An 18,471-nucleotide genomic window follows, 5' to 3' on the forward strand; every position below is an offset into this window, starting at 1 on the left:
AAATAGTTAAATAAATTCTTTAATTTGGGCTAATAATCTGTGTTGTGCTCTGACCACAGAGTCTCCCCTGCTCTGCACAATACCAAAGGGACAGGGTAGCCCAGGGAAGCAAGGAAAGGCCAGACCCTTGGGTTGCCAACTTTCCAGGGATCCTCCAAAGATTGGGGATTCTATCTCCAAACAGGGAGATTCGGCCAGAGGGGTCTCACTGTCCCTCTAAAAAGGCAGTGATGATTCCATGAGTGGGGGCAGCGAACTTAATGAGTGAGATACGCCCATGGGATGAGGGTTGAAGGCAAAAGTTGAGTTGTAAACTGGAGCCCGTTTCGCCACAATACACAACCAAGCTTGGTTCAGACAAGGGAATGAAACCCTTTGCAGGCCTTTTTGAGGAACTCATTGGGGCCAGTCCTGCTAGGGTTGCCAGCTCCAGGTAGGGAGATTTCTGGAAATTTTCTGGTAGAGTCTATGGAAGCCAGGGTTTGGGGAGGGAGAGGCCTCAGCTGAACAGAATGCCATACAGCCCACCTTCCAGAGCAGTTATTTCCTCCGGGGGGGGGAGAATTGTCTGTAGTTCAGTTGTGATACCTGGTGATCTTCAGGTTCCACCTGGAGGTTGGCTGCCCTAGGCGTAGCAGTCAGTGCTTCACAGCAGGGTCTGCTAGATCCAGGTTCTTGCTGTAGGAGCTGAGTTGGTGATTTTGGACCAGTCACAGACTTTCAGCCTAACCTACCTCACAGGGTTGTTGTGCAAGTCAAAGGGGGGGAGAATGATGTAAGCTGCTGTGGTCCCCATTGCAGAGAAATACTACTTTTCCTCCTGGGAAACCACTGTTGCCAATCTCCAGGTGAGGGCTGGAGATCACTCAGAATTACAACTGCTCTCCAGATGGCAGAGATCAGTCCCCCTGGAGAAAATGGTGGTCTCTGTGGCAGTCAGGGCTTCAGAGCACGGTAGAGGCTGCAGTTGTGTGTGTGTGTGGAAATGGAAATCTGAAGAGAGAGGGGGAAATAAAGGTAGATTGATGATTGGCTGGGAAGGAGATAGGGTTGCCAACTCCAGGTGGAAAATTCCTGGATATTTGAGGGATGGAACCGGGTGAGGTTTGAGGAGGGTGGGCCCTCAGACAGGTATGATGCCATAGACTCCACCCTCCCAACCAGCCATTCCCTCCTGGGGAACCACTGTTGCCAATCTCAGGAGAGTGGTGGAAATCATTCAGAATTACAACTGATCTCCAGGAGGGAGGGGGGAAGAGATGCAAAGCTGAAATCATAGGGGCAGATAATGGCAGGGTGATGCTTGGCCGGGAAGGGGACAGGGTTGCCAACTCCAGGTTGGGAAAGTCATGGAGATTTGAAGGGTGGAGCCTGGAGAGGGTGAGGTTTGAGGAGGGGTGGGACCTCAGACAGGTACAATGCTATAGACTCCACCCTCCAAACCAGCCACTTCTTCCTGGGTAACAATTGTTGCCAATCTCCAGGTGAGGGCTGGAGAGCACTGAAAATTACAACTGCTCTTCAGGTAGCAGAGATCAGTTCCTCTGGAGAAAATGCTGGACTGTGTCATTATACCCTGCTGAGGTCGCCACAGCACATTGACGCTGAGTGCCCAAGGCCTTGGCACTCTCCCAGAGCCTCTTTCTAGAGCTCGTATTTATTTCCACAATGGGTCTTATTCCTAGTCTAATAATAATGATAAATACTGGAGAATCATACCTACATTCCAGCTTTCCACTTTAGAAGTGGAGTGGGGGGTTGTAGCCCCACCATTCAGGACTGAAGGAAATATCACTAAAGGCCTTTGATAGACTGTAATAGACTCACTGGGGCTAGCTGACAGTGTAGGTAGAGGAAGCTTGCAGGTGGTTGGGTGGGCCATGTCAGAGGCAAGGAGAGGTCCGTGTGCTTTGGATAGACATGGTTCCCTTACTGCAGAGAAAGGGAACTCTGACTTACTTTTCCTGAGGACTTGACGCCCTTGATGAGGCAGAGGAAGACGACAACCCAAGAGACACCCAGGCAACCCAGCAGAGGAAGCCGCACCTCACCCAAGTTCCCAATGTCATCAGACAACTTCAACACGTACCGCCTGGGACGGAAGACAGAGAGAGTCGTAAGGTGGAGTCATTGCTCATGAGTGCCTTACATCTGTCTCTAGCAAATATAGCACACCAGTTTGCACTTTCTTCCCACAGCCTGTCTCCGAAAGCCTAGCTTTGAACAATCTTAGGCACTGCAGATCTACCATCAGAAATGACTGAGCAATGATTTTATTAGATGATTAGCTGGCTGCTATGAACAAACTGTTGGGAGAGTGAAAGAATCTTCTAAATCAGTAAATGTGTACCATTTCATAATGGCATCAGGGTTCTGGATATTACTAAGCCCAGAAACTGTAAGGGAAAAGAAAAGATTCTAACTAGAAACACTGTGTATGGACCTTCTTAGTGTGGAGGAAAGTCAGAACACAGGTGCTGTTTGGGTCAATCAGGAGATGACTATGAAAGGAAAATTCTCAGCATTTATCTAATTTTCTAATTTCTTGACTCAAGAAACAAAATATATTGAGTTTTAACCCTCTAAAATGACAATGGTGCAAATTCATTCTCTCATTGGCTCCTTCCCTTGTTAAAGCAATAAAAAGCCTTATAAAGGCTTGCCTCTGACAGCAACTTCCTAGACACTTATTTCACATGCTCTGTCAGGGATTTCCCTGTCTTCATGCTGATGTTCATGAAACTTTGTGTTTCAGGCCAGCTACAATCACAGGTGCTGCATGTCTCCATTTGGGGCAACATCTTTCCAGTAGTGAACCTGCCTTAAAACTACATCCACATCAGAAGAACCTGGTGATCCAGGAACTGTGGTATGGGATGGTGTCCTTGACATTGCGGGGATGGGAGTGTACTAGGGTCATAGTCTGTCTTCTGTCAGTAGGGGAGTCTTCAAGGCAGTGAGCTCTCCTGTGTGAGGCAGGCCCTCCATTCCCCCTGAAGAGGTAACTCCCTCTTCAATCCCTTATTGGTTGATCCCCCTCCATCATCACCTCCAGTATTCCTCACTGGGACTAGTGCGCTTGAGTGTCTGGTTAAGCATCTGTGTGACGTTGAGTGATGACCCAGCTGAGCTGTTGGTAACGTCCAACACACCGGTGCAATTGGGTGTATTCCAGGGATTGTTGCAGTACGTCCAGGGTAGTACCCGTGTCATTGATGAGAAGAAATAATAGAAGGCGATGCATATCACAACATTGTAGTAGATTCCAATGTAGGTGGAAACAACCATCATACCATATCCAACACCTGGGGGAAAGCAAAGTATGGGAGCAAGTGAGAAGTAATAAAGTGTCTAAGGACCTTGAGAATGGGGAACTAGATTCAAGTCCAGTAGTACCTTAGAAGCCAACAAAACATTTTGGGCTATAAGCTTCCAAGAATCAAAGCTCCCTTCATCAGTACTGCTATCTGATGAAGGGAGTTTTGACTCCCAAAAGCTTATACCCCCAGAATCTTCTTGATCTCTAAGGTGCTACTGAATTTAAATCTAGCTCTACTGCAGACCAACACTCTGAGAATGGAGAGTATGCAATCAAAATATAATACACTGAGTATTCAAGCATGGAGTTGGGCAAACACAGAGCCTGAGGTGTGGTTGGCCAACCTGCAGCATGTATGCCATAAGTTGTATAGAAACCTGTGGCTTGTAGTGTGCCTGGACAGGGGCAGGAGGCATGTGGGTCTTGTTATGGCATAGAATCAGACCTGCATTCCTGCTCACCCCTCTCACACATGGCATCAATGCTTATTCCCTGGCTCAATAAACCAGAGGTAATAACACACCAAGGCACATTGGGAAAGAAGGACTATATGCACTGTAATCTACACTAGAGGGCTACTGTCTCATGTGTACAACTGGAAGGTGTAAGCAAAATGAAAGGCAATGACCTGTATTAGACATTATGTATTTTATTCTTGAATTATTCTTGCATGGAGGACCATCACATTAACTGTCTGAAAAAACAAATTTATTGGGATTTTAAAGGGTTTGGTCCTAACAGGCTAACTCTGGTCAGCTAAAATGCAAATGCAGATTGAGTCACTAGTCCTTTAATCAGGCTTTTTCAGTGAATGCCCTTCTACACCTGCAGAAGTCTGCATGCGAAGGCAAATGTGTGTACAAGGGCCTTGCCTGCAGATCCCACAGGGAATGGCTTTGTGGCAGTGGCCAGAGACAATACCCAGCAACCACTGTCTCTTACCTTTAAACATTGGGCTAATCCTCCAGACACCAAGGCAGCCCTGGCTGGCAAACTGTCCAAAGGAGAGTTCCATGAAGAATAGGGGGATCCCACAGAACACCAGCATGATGAAGTAGGGGAACATGAAAGCGCCTAGGGAGAGGAAGAGAGGAAATAAGCAGAAGTGGAACCAAGAACACAAAACACAGGTGCTCTGAGCTTCATATTCCGGGTGGAAAATAAATTCCCTGGTTTGTGCTTTGGATTCCCGGTCTTCCCCTGCAGGGGGAGCTCCATGCCCACTGAATACCTGCTCCCCTTTTAAGAGTGAACCTTGCTGTGTGAAGTTGGTATTCGGGATGGAAAGCCCATTCTCACAACAATCTGGATGCAGGGAGCTATGGGTTCCCGATCGTTCTGGAAGGTTACTGAATTCCTACCCCAGTTCCCGCAACCACTGCACCAGACCCAGGCAAGGGCAATACGATCCCCAAGCGCTTGGGTTCTTCTAGCCCATCGTTCACACAATCTGCCACCCGAAGCCGGTGGATATACGCACCACCTCCATTGCGGTAGCAGAGGTAGGGGAAGCGCCACACGTTGCCAAGTCCCACGGCGTAACCGACACTTGTGAGGACGAACTCGATCTGGTTGCCCCAGTTGCCGCGTTTGATGTTCTCGTCTCGCTTCCGCGTCTCGCCAGGCACAGCACCATTCTGCCAAAAGAGGACAGTCAATGACTGCGACGAGGCAGGGGGAGCCTCAACACCGGCGCTCCGGGCCTCTGGTTCTCCTCTGCTGCGTTTCTAGGCGAGCGTCCCCCGCCGAACTCGCACCGTGAAGGCGTGGGGGGGGGGGGGGGGGGGCTAAAAAAAGACGGCGGCAGCCAGATACCCAAATACTTATCATCACGCTCACATCCAGAGCCCGGCGGGACATTTCCCCTTCTGCTGCCCTAAGAAGTCATATTCCTTCCCCAGCGGGAGAACAATCAAGCAAGGGCGGGGCTTTTGATTGTGCTGATGGAGCCGCTACCCCCTGCCCGCCAGGATGAATGGTCCTGGGTCAGGCTGCAAGGAGCTGGCGGCTGCAACACATACAAAGCAGGGATGAGAAGAGTCAGCACAAAGGCGCTTCTGTTCTCCCTTCAGTGCCTGCACATCGATCTGGCCCAAGAACATCCAGGCATGAGGAACAGATCCCCCACCACCACCGCTGCCACCACAGCACAGAATATCAGAGCACTGGGTGGATCAGACCACCTAATCTAGTCTCCTATTTCCAGGAGTGGCAAAATGGGAAGGCCTGAAGCAGGGCGGGAAGGCCATCACCCGCCCAAGCACTTGGCGTTTGGGGGCACCCTGACCCTGGACAGTTATTTACTTGTTAGGCTTATGAATTTTCCGTCCACAAGGAAGTTCCACTTGATTAAGAGTCAGTGATAATGCCTATCTTCTATAATGGCAATTTGCTTGCCATTTTGAAATCTTCATAGCCACTGACCATCACCATGTGTTGCTGCAAAAGCTAAGGATTCATTGCGTGAAGGAAGAACAGATGAACACCTGGGCAAACAGGGACTTTTGGAATTTTCCTTCAGCTCTTGGAAAGGAATACAAAACATGTTTTCTGTCCACTTACAGTGAAATACTAAACAATTACACTGTTCAATGTCCATTTGAAGTTAAGGGGCTTAGAAAGGTGTAACCCTGTTTAGGATCGCACTGTATGGAGGCGTACTTACCTTCTTAATGTATTTATTTTAATCACCTTTTGTACTCATAGTCAAGGTAGTGGAAATGATTTTTTTGGTCCTTTCAACAAATTATTTATGTGGTGGCAATTCTAATCTATGGCTGCGGTCACACGGATCATTAGCCATGCTACAGAGATGGAAGATAGGCGGATTTTCCGGGCGCGATCACACCGCCACATCTGGGAAGCATAGAGCTCCCGTGGCTCACCTGAGGCTTCCCGCCAAAGATGCGGGGTAAAAAACTAGTACCTCCGAGGTACTAGTTTCCAGAAACCGCGGGGCAAGGGCAGGCGTCTGATCGCGTTTCCGGTGGCATCCAGCGCCCGCCCATGTCCCCTCGCAAAAAGGTTCCCCCCCCCAAGTCTCCATGGGATGCGCACAAGCACCCAACGGAGCATGCACACACTTTAAAAAAACACAACCCCATTTGCCGCAGCACCCCGCTTCTTTGCCTGTGGTGTGATCGGCACCTCCCCCCTAACCACGGGACCTCGAGGGACCTCAACAGGACGTCTGATCGCGCAGCCGCACATTATTTTGCTCCAGGGCAAACAGCCATGCTCCCCCCCCCCCATTTTCCAGCCCGTGTGACCGGAGCCTATTTTATTCAGATCTAATCTAATAAAGTTATAGTAGTCACTATGTGGAAACAGGTTGTTAACAATTAATTTGAATTTAAAGGGCATGCTCTTTTGCTTTGTTGCTCATCATACATTGTCAATGAAGACAGAAAATGAGTGGAGCTGTCAGTATTTCACAGAACAGTGAGAGAAGTAGGAGAAAACTAATGTTAAATTTACTGCACCACAGAAGGGGCACGGAATAGATCCTGGCAGTTCCCTTCTATTTCCTCACCCATGAGACAAGAGCAGCTAGTGAATCTGTAGTGACAGAATGCAGCCAGAAGAGGAAGCCTGACTCCTCATTAATCACAGCAACTCAAAAGGTCCAGTCTAATGCTGGGCCATGTGGAGAAAACTCAGCTTGGAAAATTGATATCAAGTAATCCAGGCCAACAGCTCTCGATGACAGTTTGCTTGCTACCTACCCGCAGTCTGAGAGAGCCAAATGAGGGCCATGTAGATCCAAATTGCCTTTGGAGGAGTATGCTACTTCCAAAACTGATTTAAGGCACCCAGCCCTACACAGAGCCCAAGCACCAAATAGGATAGGATGCCAACATCAAGCATAATCGCACTCTTTAGAGGGGGAAAATGATGCCTTTGTCCTCCTAGCTCTATCCTGGCACTGCTAGTTCCGTGCCCAATGACAACAATAGCAGTGTTCTGATCAAAGGGAAAAGGGATACCTCTCAACAGCATGGCCTGGCTGGCTCATGCGGAACATCTGCCTCTGCACTGAAGCAGTAATGCCCTGATGGTTGTTGCTCCTACCCTGCCCTTTGCTATTTGTTTTTGTTTTGCATGAGACTTCAGGATCGGTTTTCAGAATCCTGAGATTTCAGTCCCTAAATCCACTTCCCCATCTTGTTTATAAATCAAACAGAAAAATCAGATGCTAGAGAGGGCTCCTGAATCTCCTCTTTTCTATCCTTCTCTTATAACTGATCAGAATAATTAGCAGAATTATTGCAGTGAATGGAATGTGGGGGGGAGTGACTTATGAACTCAGGATTGTGAACAGGGAGGTGTGGCTGAAGCACCCTGGATGTCCCTGGTTGTGTACGTGGGTTGGCACCCTGAGACAACAACCTCATGCTAACTTTAAACACTCAGATCTTAACTCACCAAACAATACAAAGCTTGCATCTTCTGAGCAATGGATATTGGTATGATAAATAGAACTGCTTCCACAGCCTGTTAATAGCATCAGCAGGTGTTGCTCCATTAGGCATCTAGCCATAGCATCCTCTTCCTAAGAGAGAGGTAGGCTGGGACTTCATTATTGGAGAGGAGAAAATGTAGTGGCTCAGAAACATACACTTAGCCAAATGTATGGGCTTTCCACTGGCCAGCTAAGAATCCAGTGGGCAAATGCCTCCCCAAGCTTCAATAGGCTGAAGAGATTACCTGCTTTCCTGGCCCTACTGAGTGTCAGGACCTCTGAGATGAACAAGTTGCTAATGAGACCTAAAGGGCCACTTCGCCTGGGCCCTGGAGGTTCCTCATTCCCTGCCATCCTAGTGCACAGAGCACACTCCTTGTACACACACACACGTGGCTGCCCGCAGATTGCTAGCAATTGCTGTAAGCGCTCAGCAAATGGAAGCCGTCATTTCAGTTCTGTCTCCTGCTGCTGGGATGGGAGGGGGCTGGCAGCCGGGTGAGTTGTGCACCTAACCGTGTCATTCAATTAGAGACAGCAGCCGCTCTGGCACAGGGCTGCCAAGAAGCCATCTGCTACACTAACTGGGGGGACTGGCAGGGTGCAGGAAAGCTACAGAGCCACGCCTACTTGGACTGATCCCTGCTGTGATCCCAGCCAATTGAGGCCTGAGGAGGAATAGCTGATGGGGACCCAAACCTCCGGGCCTGATGGGAGCAAAGAAACATGAGTTGTGGTGGGAGACCTTCAGGACTGTCATTGAGGATTCGCTCCATCTGCAGGATATGTGGAGCCCCTGCAAGCACCTAGCCTCCTGTCCCTGCTAACTTCGCTAGAGATGACTACTATTGCTTGGGAAACACTGCTAGGCAACACTGGACAGTTACTCTTCTCCCAATTTCTCACCATAATCTGAGCCCTTATCTGCATCTGCTCTGACACGGGGAGGCTTGAAACTCTCTCCTCACCATAACTGAAATTTTGGAGGAAGGAGTGGGTGGCAAGTGAGTGTCCATTCCTCTACTGTGTATCCTGGCTGGGCCAATCATATCTGCAGGAGGTTTGGGGTAATGGGCTCTTGGGCAGGCATCCAGAGGCAGAGCAGTATCAGGGCTGGGTTGGTCTCAACAGTTCTAGGTGCTGAGGTGTCTGCCTAATGGGAGAAGTTTGTGCGTTAGGGACAGCGAATGTGGTCCCCTTATTTAAAAATCTCTAGCATAATGGACCTTCATAGGGATTTCCTCTCTGTCAATTTTGAATTGCTAAATGGGATATGGACAGATCTCCAGAGGGCCGTAAACAAAATGCTGTGCAGGTGTGTGAGAATTTTTGCATACCTGTCCATGAGTCCTCTGTATGCTTATTGCACAACTGTAGGCATGTGTGTGTGTGTGGATGCACACATACACACAAATGACACCATGGGGCTTGTCTGAAGAAGGAAAAGGCTGACAATCCAGGCTTTGCCAGCAATCCACCCTCATTTCTTATGGGTAAAGCTAAATCAGCCCATGAGAGGCCTTTAATCTCAGCGGCTAAATTGAGCCAAACACCCTCTTCCTTTCAGCAGCCGCCAGCCCATTATTACATAAAGGGCAGATACCTCAGCACCACCCTTCCACATCAGGCATGAGCTAGCAGTCCCGGCTCACTTGATTCTAGCCACGTTAGCACAGCTTCGTGCTGGGCCAGAATGCGTAGGGGGGGGGGAATTCCGTGTGTACTGCTGGGGAGCCACTTTCTCTGAAGCAGAACTGGTGATTTGGATCGAGGCACAGGAAGAACATGATATTCACTGGTGGCTTTCAAGAACAATTCATTACCAACGTTCTGGTCTCTTGATCTGTGTCCACCTGAAGGCAGCCTCTGCCTTTGGCTCTGTAGGAAGTAGGCAACAATAGAGAGCAGAGGCCCCTCAGTGCCTTTCACCATGGCACAGCAGGGAATCTGGGGCAAAGAGAGGAAGCGCTAGTCCCCCCCCTTCCCCTCACCCGCGGAAGCAGGGAGTCCAGATGCTGTAAATCAAGCAACTAGTGCATTCCCAGCTCCCCTCCCGCTATGTCCCCCATTCCTCCCACATTGATCGAGTCCCTGCCAGGTGCTTGCGGCCATTCATGTACCCTATTGCAGAGGCTCAGGACGAGATGTTCAGGCTGCAGCCACATGTGACTGCATGGCACGTTTTCCTGCACAATTAATGGAGTTGCCAGCCTGGCTATGTTGCACTTGGAATTAGGTGCTCACTTAGTAGCCTTGCCCAGAAAAAAGTCATGATAATAGGAAGGTACTCCAATATGGAGCTTCTGGGTCTCCTGCTGCAGTCCACAGCAGAGCCACCTCTGGTCTAGATATCTGGCTTCTTTTGCCACAGGCTGGTGTGTGTCAGCTTGGCTGCCTAAATGGAGACATCAAGCCAGGACTCTACAGAATGTGTGGAAGGAGCAAGATCACCCACTGGCCCCATCCTCTTCATTCCTGGCTTTTGGAACCCAGTCTGCCTGCTCTGAGAAGGCTAATCTGATGGCGTTGCAAAAGGAGCACTAATGAGGTTTCTGTTTTGCTTAATTAATGGAAGCTTGGCTCACACTGGCCACCTGGTGGTCTGTTGGGCAGAGGGTTCCAACGGGATCAAATGAGGGACAAGAAAAGTGCTCATTGAGTTGGGCAGCTCCCAGCATGCACGGCTTTTTCTTAGCTTATTAAGGCCAGGCTATTCCTCTCATGGGCTGCTGTCATCTTGTTTTGGGGGGAAGTCTGGGCCCATTCACCATATTGTCTTAAAGAAGAAATGCTGGGAATGAGCCTTCCGCTGTTTCTGCCTCTTGTCAGGAGAAGGAGACTGCTGGGACTGATCCGCAGCCACCCCTGCCTTTGTAATCTGCTGGAAGAAGGCAGCACCACTGCCTTTGTTTGGCATTCAAGACAAGTGGTGGCTTTAGCAGTAGGGGACTGGCTCCACACATCATAAGGGGGAAAAATGTGAACTGGCTCCCAGAGGGTGTCAGGAACAAAAACTGTTGCCACTACAAACCCCTCAGCACATTGGAACGCAAACTGCATCTCAAGAACCCGCGTGCGGGGAGGGCGGGGTATAAATAAAATAAAATAAAATAAATAAATAAATAATAAAGAACACAGCCCAAGAGACTCTGCCCTTTAAGCATTCTGCTAACAGAATGGATGGCTCCCCCATGAGTGACAGGAACAAAGCATGGCCATCCTAGGATTGCCATCTGGCCTACCCTGAATCAGACTGATCACTTCCTTTGCCAGCCAGGTGGCTTTTGGTATTTAGCCACTGTATTCCTCTGGAAGAGCTTGGCATGATTGTTCTATAAAATACAGATTTCTCGGCAGGAAAACAGAGGGCAGGAGGGCATAGCCAAGCCATTTGTTGGTGCCAGTGATCTCACCAAGACTCCAGAGGCCAGCCCTCTTGTTCTGTGGCACTGCCAGGATACCAAGGAAGTCTCACCAGACTGGAAGGATTGGAATGACATCCGTGAGCAGAGCAGGCTGACTGGAATCAAGGGGAGTGAAATCACTAAGAACCAGGGCTTTTTTTGTAGGAAAAGCCCAGCAGAAACTCATTAGCATAATAGGCCACACCCCTGACAGAACAGCTCGTTGGCATATTAGGCCACACCCCCATGCCTTCCCTTGGCTTGCCCAGGTGCCCTGCGGTTGATTTAAATGCCTCCCCAATCCTTCCAGGGCCCCACGGCCCACCTGCCTCGGAGTCATCGAGGGGGTCACTCTCCAGGCCTTCCCTCTGTAGCCACACACACAGAGGTTTTGGCTGTAGTGGGCGTGGCCAACTCTGAAGCCAGCCGGAACTCCGTTCCTGTGCGTTCCTGCCCAAAAATAGCCCTGCTAAGAACTAATATAAGGCATAAATTTAAATCAAGTTTCTATTTTTCTAACTCATGTTCAATGAAAAAGCAATAATCAGCTGCAATAATGTATTTGTTTTCAGCATTTAAACTACCCAGGATAATAATACAAAGTAAGAAATTAACAACATTCTAGTGTTCTCAGGATGCCAGATTCTCAGAGGACAACCTTGCATTTGTAAATGTAAAGGTAAACGTAAAGGTTCCCTTGCTCGAAAGCCAGTCGAGTCCGACTCTAGGGTTGCGGTGCTCATCTCCGTTTCAAAGCCAAAGAGCCAGCGCTGTCCAAAGACGTTTCCGTGGTCATGTGGCTGGCATGATTAAACGTCGAGGCGCATGGAACGCTGTTACCTTCCCACCGAAGTGGTACCTATTTATCTACTTGCAATTTCTTGCTTTCGAACTGCTAGGTTGGCAGGAGCTGGAACTAGAGATGGGAGCTCACTCCATCATGCGGCACCCGGGTCTCGAACTGCTGAACTACTGACCTTCCACAGCCTGCAGTTCAGCGTCTTAACCACTTGAGCCACCGCAGCTCCATTTTGTAAATGTACACAATGCAAAAATATTGCCCTTAATGCAGAAACCCAAGCCCCTTATAGGGACAAGGCAAGTTCACTCCAGTCCATCCCCACCCTCCAAGGCATACAGACTAGGATCCGGGAGTACCACATTCAAATGCCCCTCCTCCCACAGAAGCCTGCGAGGTGACCTTGGGTCATTCACTCTCTTTCTCAATCTCACCTACTTCACAGGATTGTTGTGAGGGAAAAAACAGAAGAGGGGAGAATGTTATAAGCCTCTTTGGGTCCTCACTAGGGAGAAAGGTGAGGTATAAATATCTAAGCAAACATGTACACACACAGACCACACCTACTGGGATCTCAAGGTGAAGTGGCAATTCTAGGTTATTGAGGAATCCTGTCTTTTGCCCAGCTTTAATCTAGATGACTCAACAGTGGAATATATATGGACACATTGTATAAGGATATCTGCTGACGAAGATATGGAATATAAATGAGAATCATAAAGCAAGAAGTCCCAAATTTAAGTGTACAAAGAACAATATTTTTGCTAATTTATGGGATGGATCTTTCATAATATAATGAAAAGAGAAGCATAGGAACACAGAGAAAACTCACAATGTATGCAGCTCTAGCTATGCTCTCCCAGGTTTAGAAAATGATAGAATTGACTGGTGAATCTGTCTGGCTACAGGAAAAGACTCAGTGGATTCTTCACTCAAATTTCTGCCAAATTTTTCAACCTCCTTCCAGAATGAGTTTGTTGTTGTTCAGTCGCACAGTCGAGTCCGACTCTTCGCGACCCCATGGACCAGATCATGCCAGGCCTTCCTGTCTTCCGCCGTCCTCTGAGTGAATGAGTTTACAGTTCTACAATGTCCAGTTCAATTTTGTTCTTACATGAAACCAGTAGGTTTGAGGAGATTCCAGCAGTTCAAGATATAGTTGTGATGCTCTTGGCTTCACTAGGAATGTACACCAATGTGTAAAAATAACATCTTACCACAAATGGTTCAAGAGCCTCTTTGCATGCACAGTGAGTCCTAACACATCACAAAAATTATGTTGAATCTAGTAAGCCTCTGGTGTGCTGTGGGATCACAGATGTCCAAGAAATTCCACTTCTGGCAGAATTTTGAGCAAAAAGTTAAATGTATATGTCTGAATTTCATTCCCACCCATCCATGGCTTTTATTTCTGTACCTTTGCTTCCTGCTGTCTGTGACCAGTGCTGTGATGCTCAATGGTTCTGTGGACAAAAGGGTATTTATATACATACGCAGTGAAACCAGTACTGAAGTATTCCTAGGCAATAGATTGATGTGGCACAACCAGGAGAGCCATTTAGCAAAAGTTCCCACTTCCCACCATCCAATCATCAGTTACTATAACTGTAAGTCATCTGGCTGTGCTCTGGATCAGTCAAAGTACAATGGGGTGGGGACTAACTTGAAGTTTGCTTTCTACTAGGAAAGCCAGATAACCCAGAAAAGGTGTGTGAGCATCAGCTTTCACATTTGTGCGTATCCATTCACCCACCTGCAGAAAAATTCTCCTCCTCCTACATTCACATAGATAATCCATACGTAAAAATCACAACATGTATGTTAAAGCCAAATTCATGCAAAGATTGACTAAAGTGATGGCTGATCAGAGACTTGCCAATGGTATTTCTCAAGAGTTACCACATTGTTTCAGGGGCATGGAAGGGAAGGAAGTTTTTACCCCATCCCATGCTAATCCATCAAGGCTTGCTGACAATGCTACCTTTCGCATGCAAATTCACCTGCTGGCTCAGCTGGTGAGCCTTAGGCTGCACTTGTAGGGGCTTCCAGAAGGAAACCTCAATCAGACACCAGATTTATGTTTGAGAAGCTCCTGTCGGCTGTACAGCCCCTTCCGGTAAATCGTTCTCATGGGACATGTTGCCCTTGCAGTGGCAAGGAAAGTGGAGCAGGTCTGGGCTAGGAGCCAGGTGGCAAGAGAGACTTAATAAAAGCCAAAGGAAATCCTTCTTTTGATCCCAAATCAGCCCTAGTTCCACCGAAGCCTCACCTAACCCTGCACAACACTGCAAAAGCCTCTAGCTCCAGAGCAGTTCAGGCATGGAGCTACTTTCAGCAGTGCAAACACTGGCATTAGCTGCATCAAGCCTGTTTATACGGTGATGCCTTCAGTACCTAAGGGACTTGGAAGCATCAATTTTGAGTGCCAATGATATGCCATGGGCAGAGCAAATGCATTCCTTTGGCATGGGCCTGGGATTGGCAAGAAAGCTATAAATATATACTAATTAAATGTTTCTAAATATCCAGTTTCCCACGAGACTTAAGCGGAAGACGCAGCAACTGAAATTCCCAGGGAATATTTTCCTAATGTGTGCAGAGTAGAAGCATTTGCTAGTCAAAGGACTCCTGTGTTTACCGTTATTAAGAATGATGTACCTGATACACAATGGGAAAGGCAGTAAGCCCCCTTCCTTTTTGTTATTGAATCACAGATTGTGAGGACCTCACACTTGAGCCCCTACATTTTAGCCAAAGTCACACAGGACACTGTCCAGGGAGGAGCTGCTTGGTGTTGCTACCAAGAAGCCCTTAAACATGTTGCCCACAGAAAATGTGACTGCTTCCGTCACTGGAGACAAACTCCTGACCAGGATCTAATATGAAAATGGCTCTTCAAAAGTGCTATCCTGAAGCAAGGTTACACTCTTCTAAGTCAACTGAAGTCAGTGGACTAAAAAGGGTGCAACTTTGATCAGGATTTCAGTGTTGGGGAACTGTTCTCATAGACTGCCATTCTCAGACAGACAGCATGGTGAAGTGGCTAAAGTATCAGACTAGGATCTGAGAAGCCAGGTCTGAATCTCTACTCAAGCCATGGAAGCTTGCTGGGTGACCTTGGGCCAGTCACACACTCTCGACCTAACCTACTTCACAGGGTCATTGTGAGAATAAAATGGAAAAGGAGAATGACGTAAGCCACTTTTGGTCCCACTTGTGTGGGGGGGTGGAATATAAATAAAGTAAATAAATATCAGATCCCACTCCTCCTTTAACACAGGAATATCGGAAGGACAACTTTTTAGGAGAAGAGGCAACACTGAAGATTTCCCACAATCGCAAAATCTTCCAGATTGCTATGGCCACTAAAGGTGCAGGTAATCATAGCTGGTGGGAATCCCTCTTTTGGCTGGAGTGATAAGGTAACTGGAATTTTAACACTATGCTGCACCTATTGTGGTGCTAATTGACTTCCATTTTTAATCACTAGTGTTGTTGGCATTTTTCTACCACAAGCACATATTTGTCTTTGGTGAGGTAAATGATCTCTAGTGAAAACCCACAACTTACACTAACTTATTGACAACTGTAATACTCCACTTAAACGCTTTCTTGGATCCGTTTTGTTTGCAAAACACATGGGATATTTTTAAACCATGTTACATTGGCTGGAGTTTTTAAAAAGTTCCCCATTAATGAAATCAACAGATTTCTAGAGTTCTTTTATGCCCCATGTGCTTTTTGTTTACAGAAAGAAAATTGTAAGGGGTTGCACTTTGGGGACATCAATCCCCAAAATCAATCCCCACTGGTTGCCAGGAGATCTCCTTGCCAAGTCCCTCCCGGCAACCAGTGGGAGATGGGGGGGGGCTTACCTGGAGAAAGAGAAAGGGCCAGACCTTGTCACTGATGTTGCACAGTTAGTGACATCATCACGTCAGCAACATTCAGGCTTATACCATAGAGTTTTTGCCCAAGTACCAGAGCATCACCTGGACATCACTGTTGTGATGACATCACTTCCGATGCAAGGTAAGTCCCCCCCGCTGGCCAGCTGATTGGTGGCTGGAGGGCAGAGTCTGGCAGCAGGGGATCCCCGCCTCCACCAGGTGTCTGGCAACCCTACTCCCACCATAGCCTGGTGGCTGGAGCCACACAACCAGGCCCAGCACTGTGCAGCTTGGTCAGAATTTTCCCACCTGCCAAGAGGGAGGGAAGGAGGGAAAATGGAAGGCATTGATTGGTGGGTGGTTGGGAAGGAGAGGAAGCAGCAGGAAAGTGGGAGAGGCTATGGGGGCTTTTAGGAAAGGGAAAGAAGAAATCATAGGAGAGGGGGAAATGAGACTCCCCCCATAAGTCCTTGTAGATCCCTACTTGTCATTTATTAATGTACATGCGACAATGTCCTAAAAGCACAAAATTGTACAGCAACTCCTATGTGCGTTCTGCCAAAAAAGAGCAACCTGTGTGGGATTTTCCCCTTCAGATGAATTAAACAGAGCATTGAGCCTCAAATTTGCTTTAGCCTCAGGGTCAGCTCAGCTTTTTGTCACTTTTGTTCTTCTCCTCACTCAAAATCCTATTTATAAATGCATTATTTGCCTATTTTACTGAGGTCTGAATTCAAAATCCAGTATGGTTTAAAGAGGTATGAACTAATTTGACTGACCCTGTTGGATTATGGGAATGAGAATCTGTAGAAAAGTCTGATGCCTAGATTATGGGTCCCAAAGTGATCAGCATCTGGCAGGGCTGGTAACAGGATAAGACATAAGAGGACTTTCTTAATAGGGGACGGTTCTATCCCATACCACTGGTCCTAACTCATACCACATAGCAGTTTTGTACTATATTTAGTTAAGCAGTTCTAAGGTAGCTTGTGAATGTAAACTTATAACTCTGACTGTTTGCCTCTGAACTCAGACCTCTGTCCCGGGTTCCTGATGATGGAGTTTGTCAAGGTGGGTGGGCAGGTGAGGAAGTATGTTGTGTGTTTACATCTTTTATCCTTACAGGCCCATAAGAAAGGAATGCAATTGCTTTTTTTTTAACCCGTGCTGTCCTTCACATACTATTTAAATAGATATCCCCAATCCTATAAGAATGTCCCTCACTCCAAAACATAACTGGTTCACAAAATATAAATGCTACTTTTTATACCTGATATCACAACTCTGGGGTGTCCTTTATGTTTACATTTTAGTCTGGCAACCATTTTGCATAGAGACTACTTTCAAGCTTTTTGAAAGTTTTCCTTCAGTTGCCTTGGCTTGAAATTGAAGAAAGGCATGCTAGCAGTTAAATTCTGTCTTAAGTTCCATGGAGTGTGTTCACAACTAAGAAGAATTACAAAGCAGTTATTCCAAGGATATCCGTTTGAGCCAGAGGACAGAGACACCTGGAGTTCATTACACAACTTGTTACATTAAAGACTACCCTTCAGTCCAAGAAGCTACAAAAATATTAGCATTAACTGGTACATTTTCACTCTAACAAATGCCAGAAGTGTAGCTTTTGTTAGTTTTGAAGCACCTTAAAGACTGCACACGTTTACTGGTGTTCTCCATAAGAGAACAGGCATGTGTACTTTCCCTCTCACTGCTGCTCCTCCCAGTACAGCACAACAGCAATGGGGCTTCTATGTGGCAGGTTTTCTCATAGTTTTCATGCTCCAGTCCCACAACAGTGGCTATCCTGCCCATCCTCTGCACCACTAGGACTTTTTCAGTTACAATTTTTTGGGGCAATACCACTATATTGAAACAACATTATCACAATCCATGTAAGAAGGGAAGGTCTCTGAAATCCCATATTTCATTTTTTATTTACAGAGATATGCCCTCACTCTTACATCTCTGCAATGAAAGGTGCCAGAGACTTACTTTTCAAAAAATGAAAGCTGGGAATTCACAGAACCAAACATATACGTTGTTTATAACATCACGTTGTTATAACATTATACTGATATGATAGTGGGGTACAATGCCACAGAATCCACCCTCCAAAGCAGCCATGTTATCCAGGGGAACTAATCTCTGTAGTCTGGAGATGAGCTGTAATTCCAGGGAATCTCCAGGTCCCAGCTGGAGGCTGGCATCCCTAGGAAGCAGGGGGGAAACCCTACTTCCCAACAGCACTGAACCTGTGTGAAAATAGCCACTGTGGCATGACCTTTTGTGGACCAGAGTAATTTCATCACATGCAATAAAGAGTTAGTCTCAGTCAGTAGTATATGCAAGGATATAGAGAAAAATTGTTGACTAGGAAGACTGGAAAACCTACCATGAAGTGGGCAAATGCCACAATCAGTTTGCTAATTTTAAACGTGCCACAAGATATTTTAATTTGTTTTCTCCAGAACAGAAATCCCATTTCTAATAATGTTTGAAAGCTGCTCCCTTGTTGAAAAACAAGTCAATAATTTTGGTATTTGTTTTCTCCCTTTGTATGTGCTCATTAGCATTTTTTTTAATCATGGGAAATTATT

The 18,471-nt window shown here is 47.0% G+C and overlaps 1 protein-coding gene across 1 annotated transcript in view; it reads right to left on the bottom strand.

The window, feature by feature from the left end:
* SLC6A9 (solute carrier family 6 (neurotransmitter transporter, glycine), member 9) overlaps positions 1-18,471 on the bottom strand; it is a 49,148-nt gene that overhangs the window by 5,891 nt on the left and 24,786 nt on the right. The window contains exons 2-5 of the mRNA XM_015422958.1: positions 4,800-4,956; positions 4,262-4,393; positions 3,050-3,305; positions 1,960-2,092 (exon numbers count right to left, since the gene is read on the bottom strand). Coding sequence (XP_015278444.1) covers positions 1,960-2,092; positions 3,050-3,305; positions 4,262-4,393; positions 4,800-4,956 — 678 coding nt within the window. The remainder of the gene's footprint in view (positions 1-1,959; positions 2,093-3,049; positions 3,306-4,261; positions 4,394-4,799; positions 4,957-18,471) is intronic.

Source organism: Gekko japonicus, unplaced genomic scaffold (assembly GCF_001447785.1).
Source record: "Gekko japonicus isolate JY-2015 unplaced genomic scaffold, Gekko_japonicus_V1.1 scaffold117, whole genome shotgun sequence".
In the NCBI taxonomy this organism is placed as follows: Eukaryota; Metazoa; Chordata; class Lepidosauria; order Squamata; family Gekkonidae; genus Gekko; species Gekko japonicus.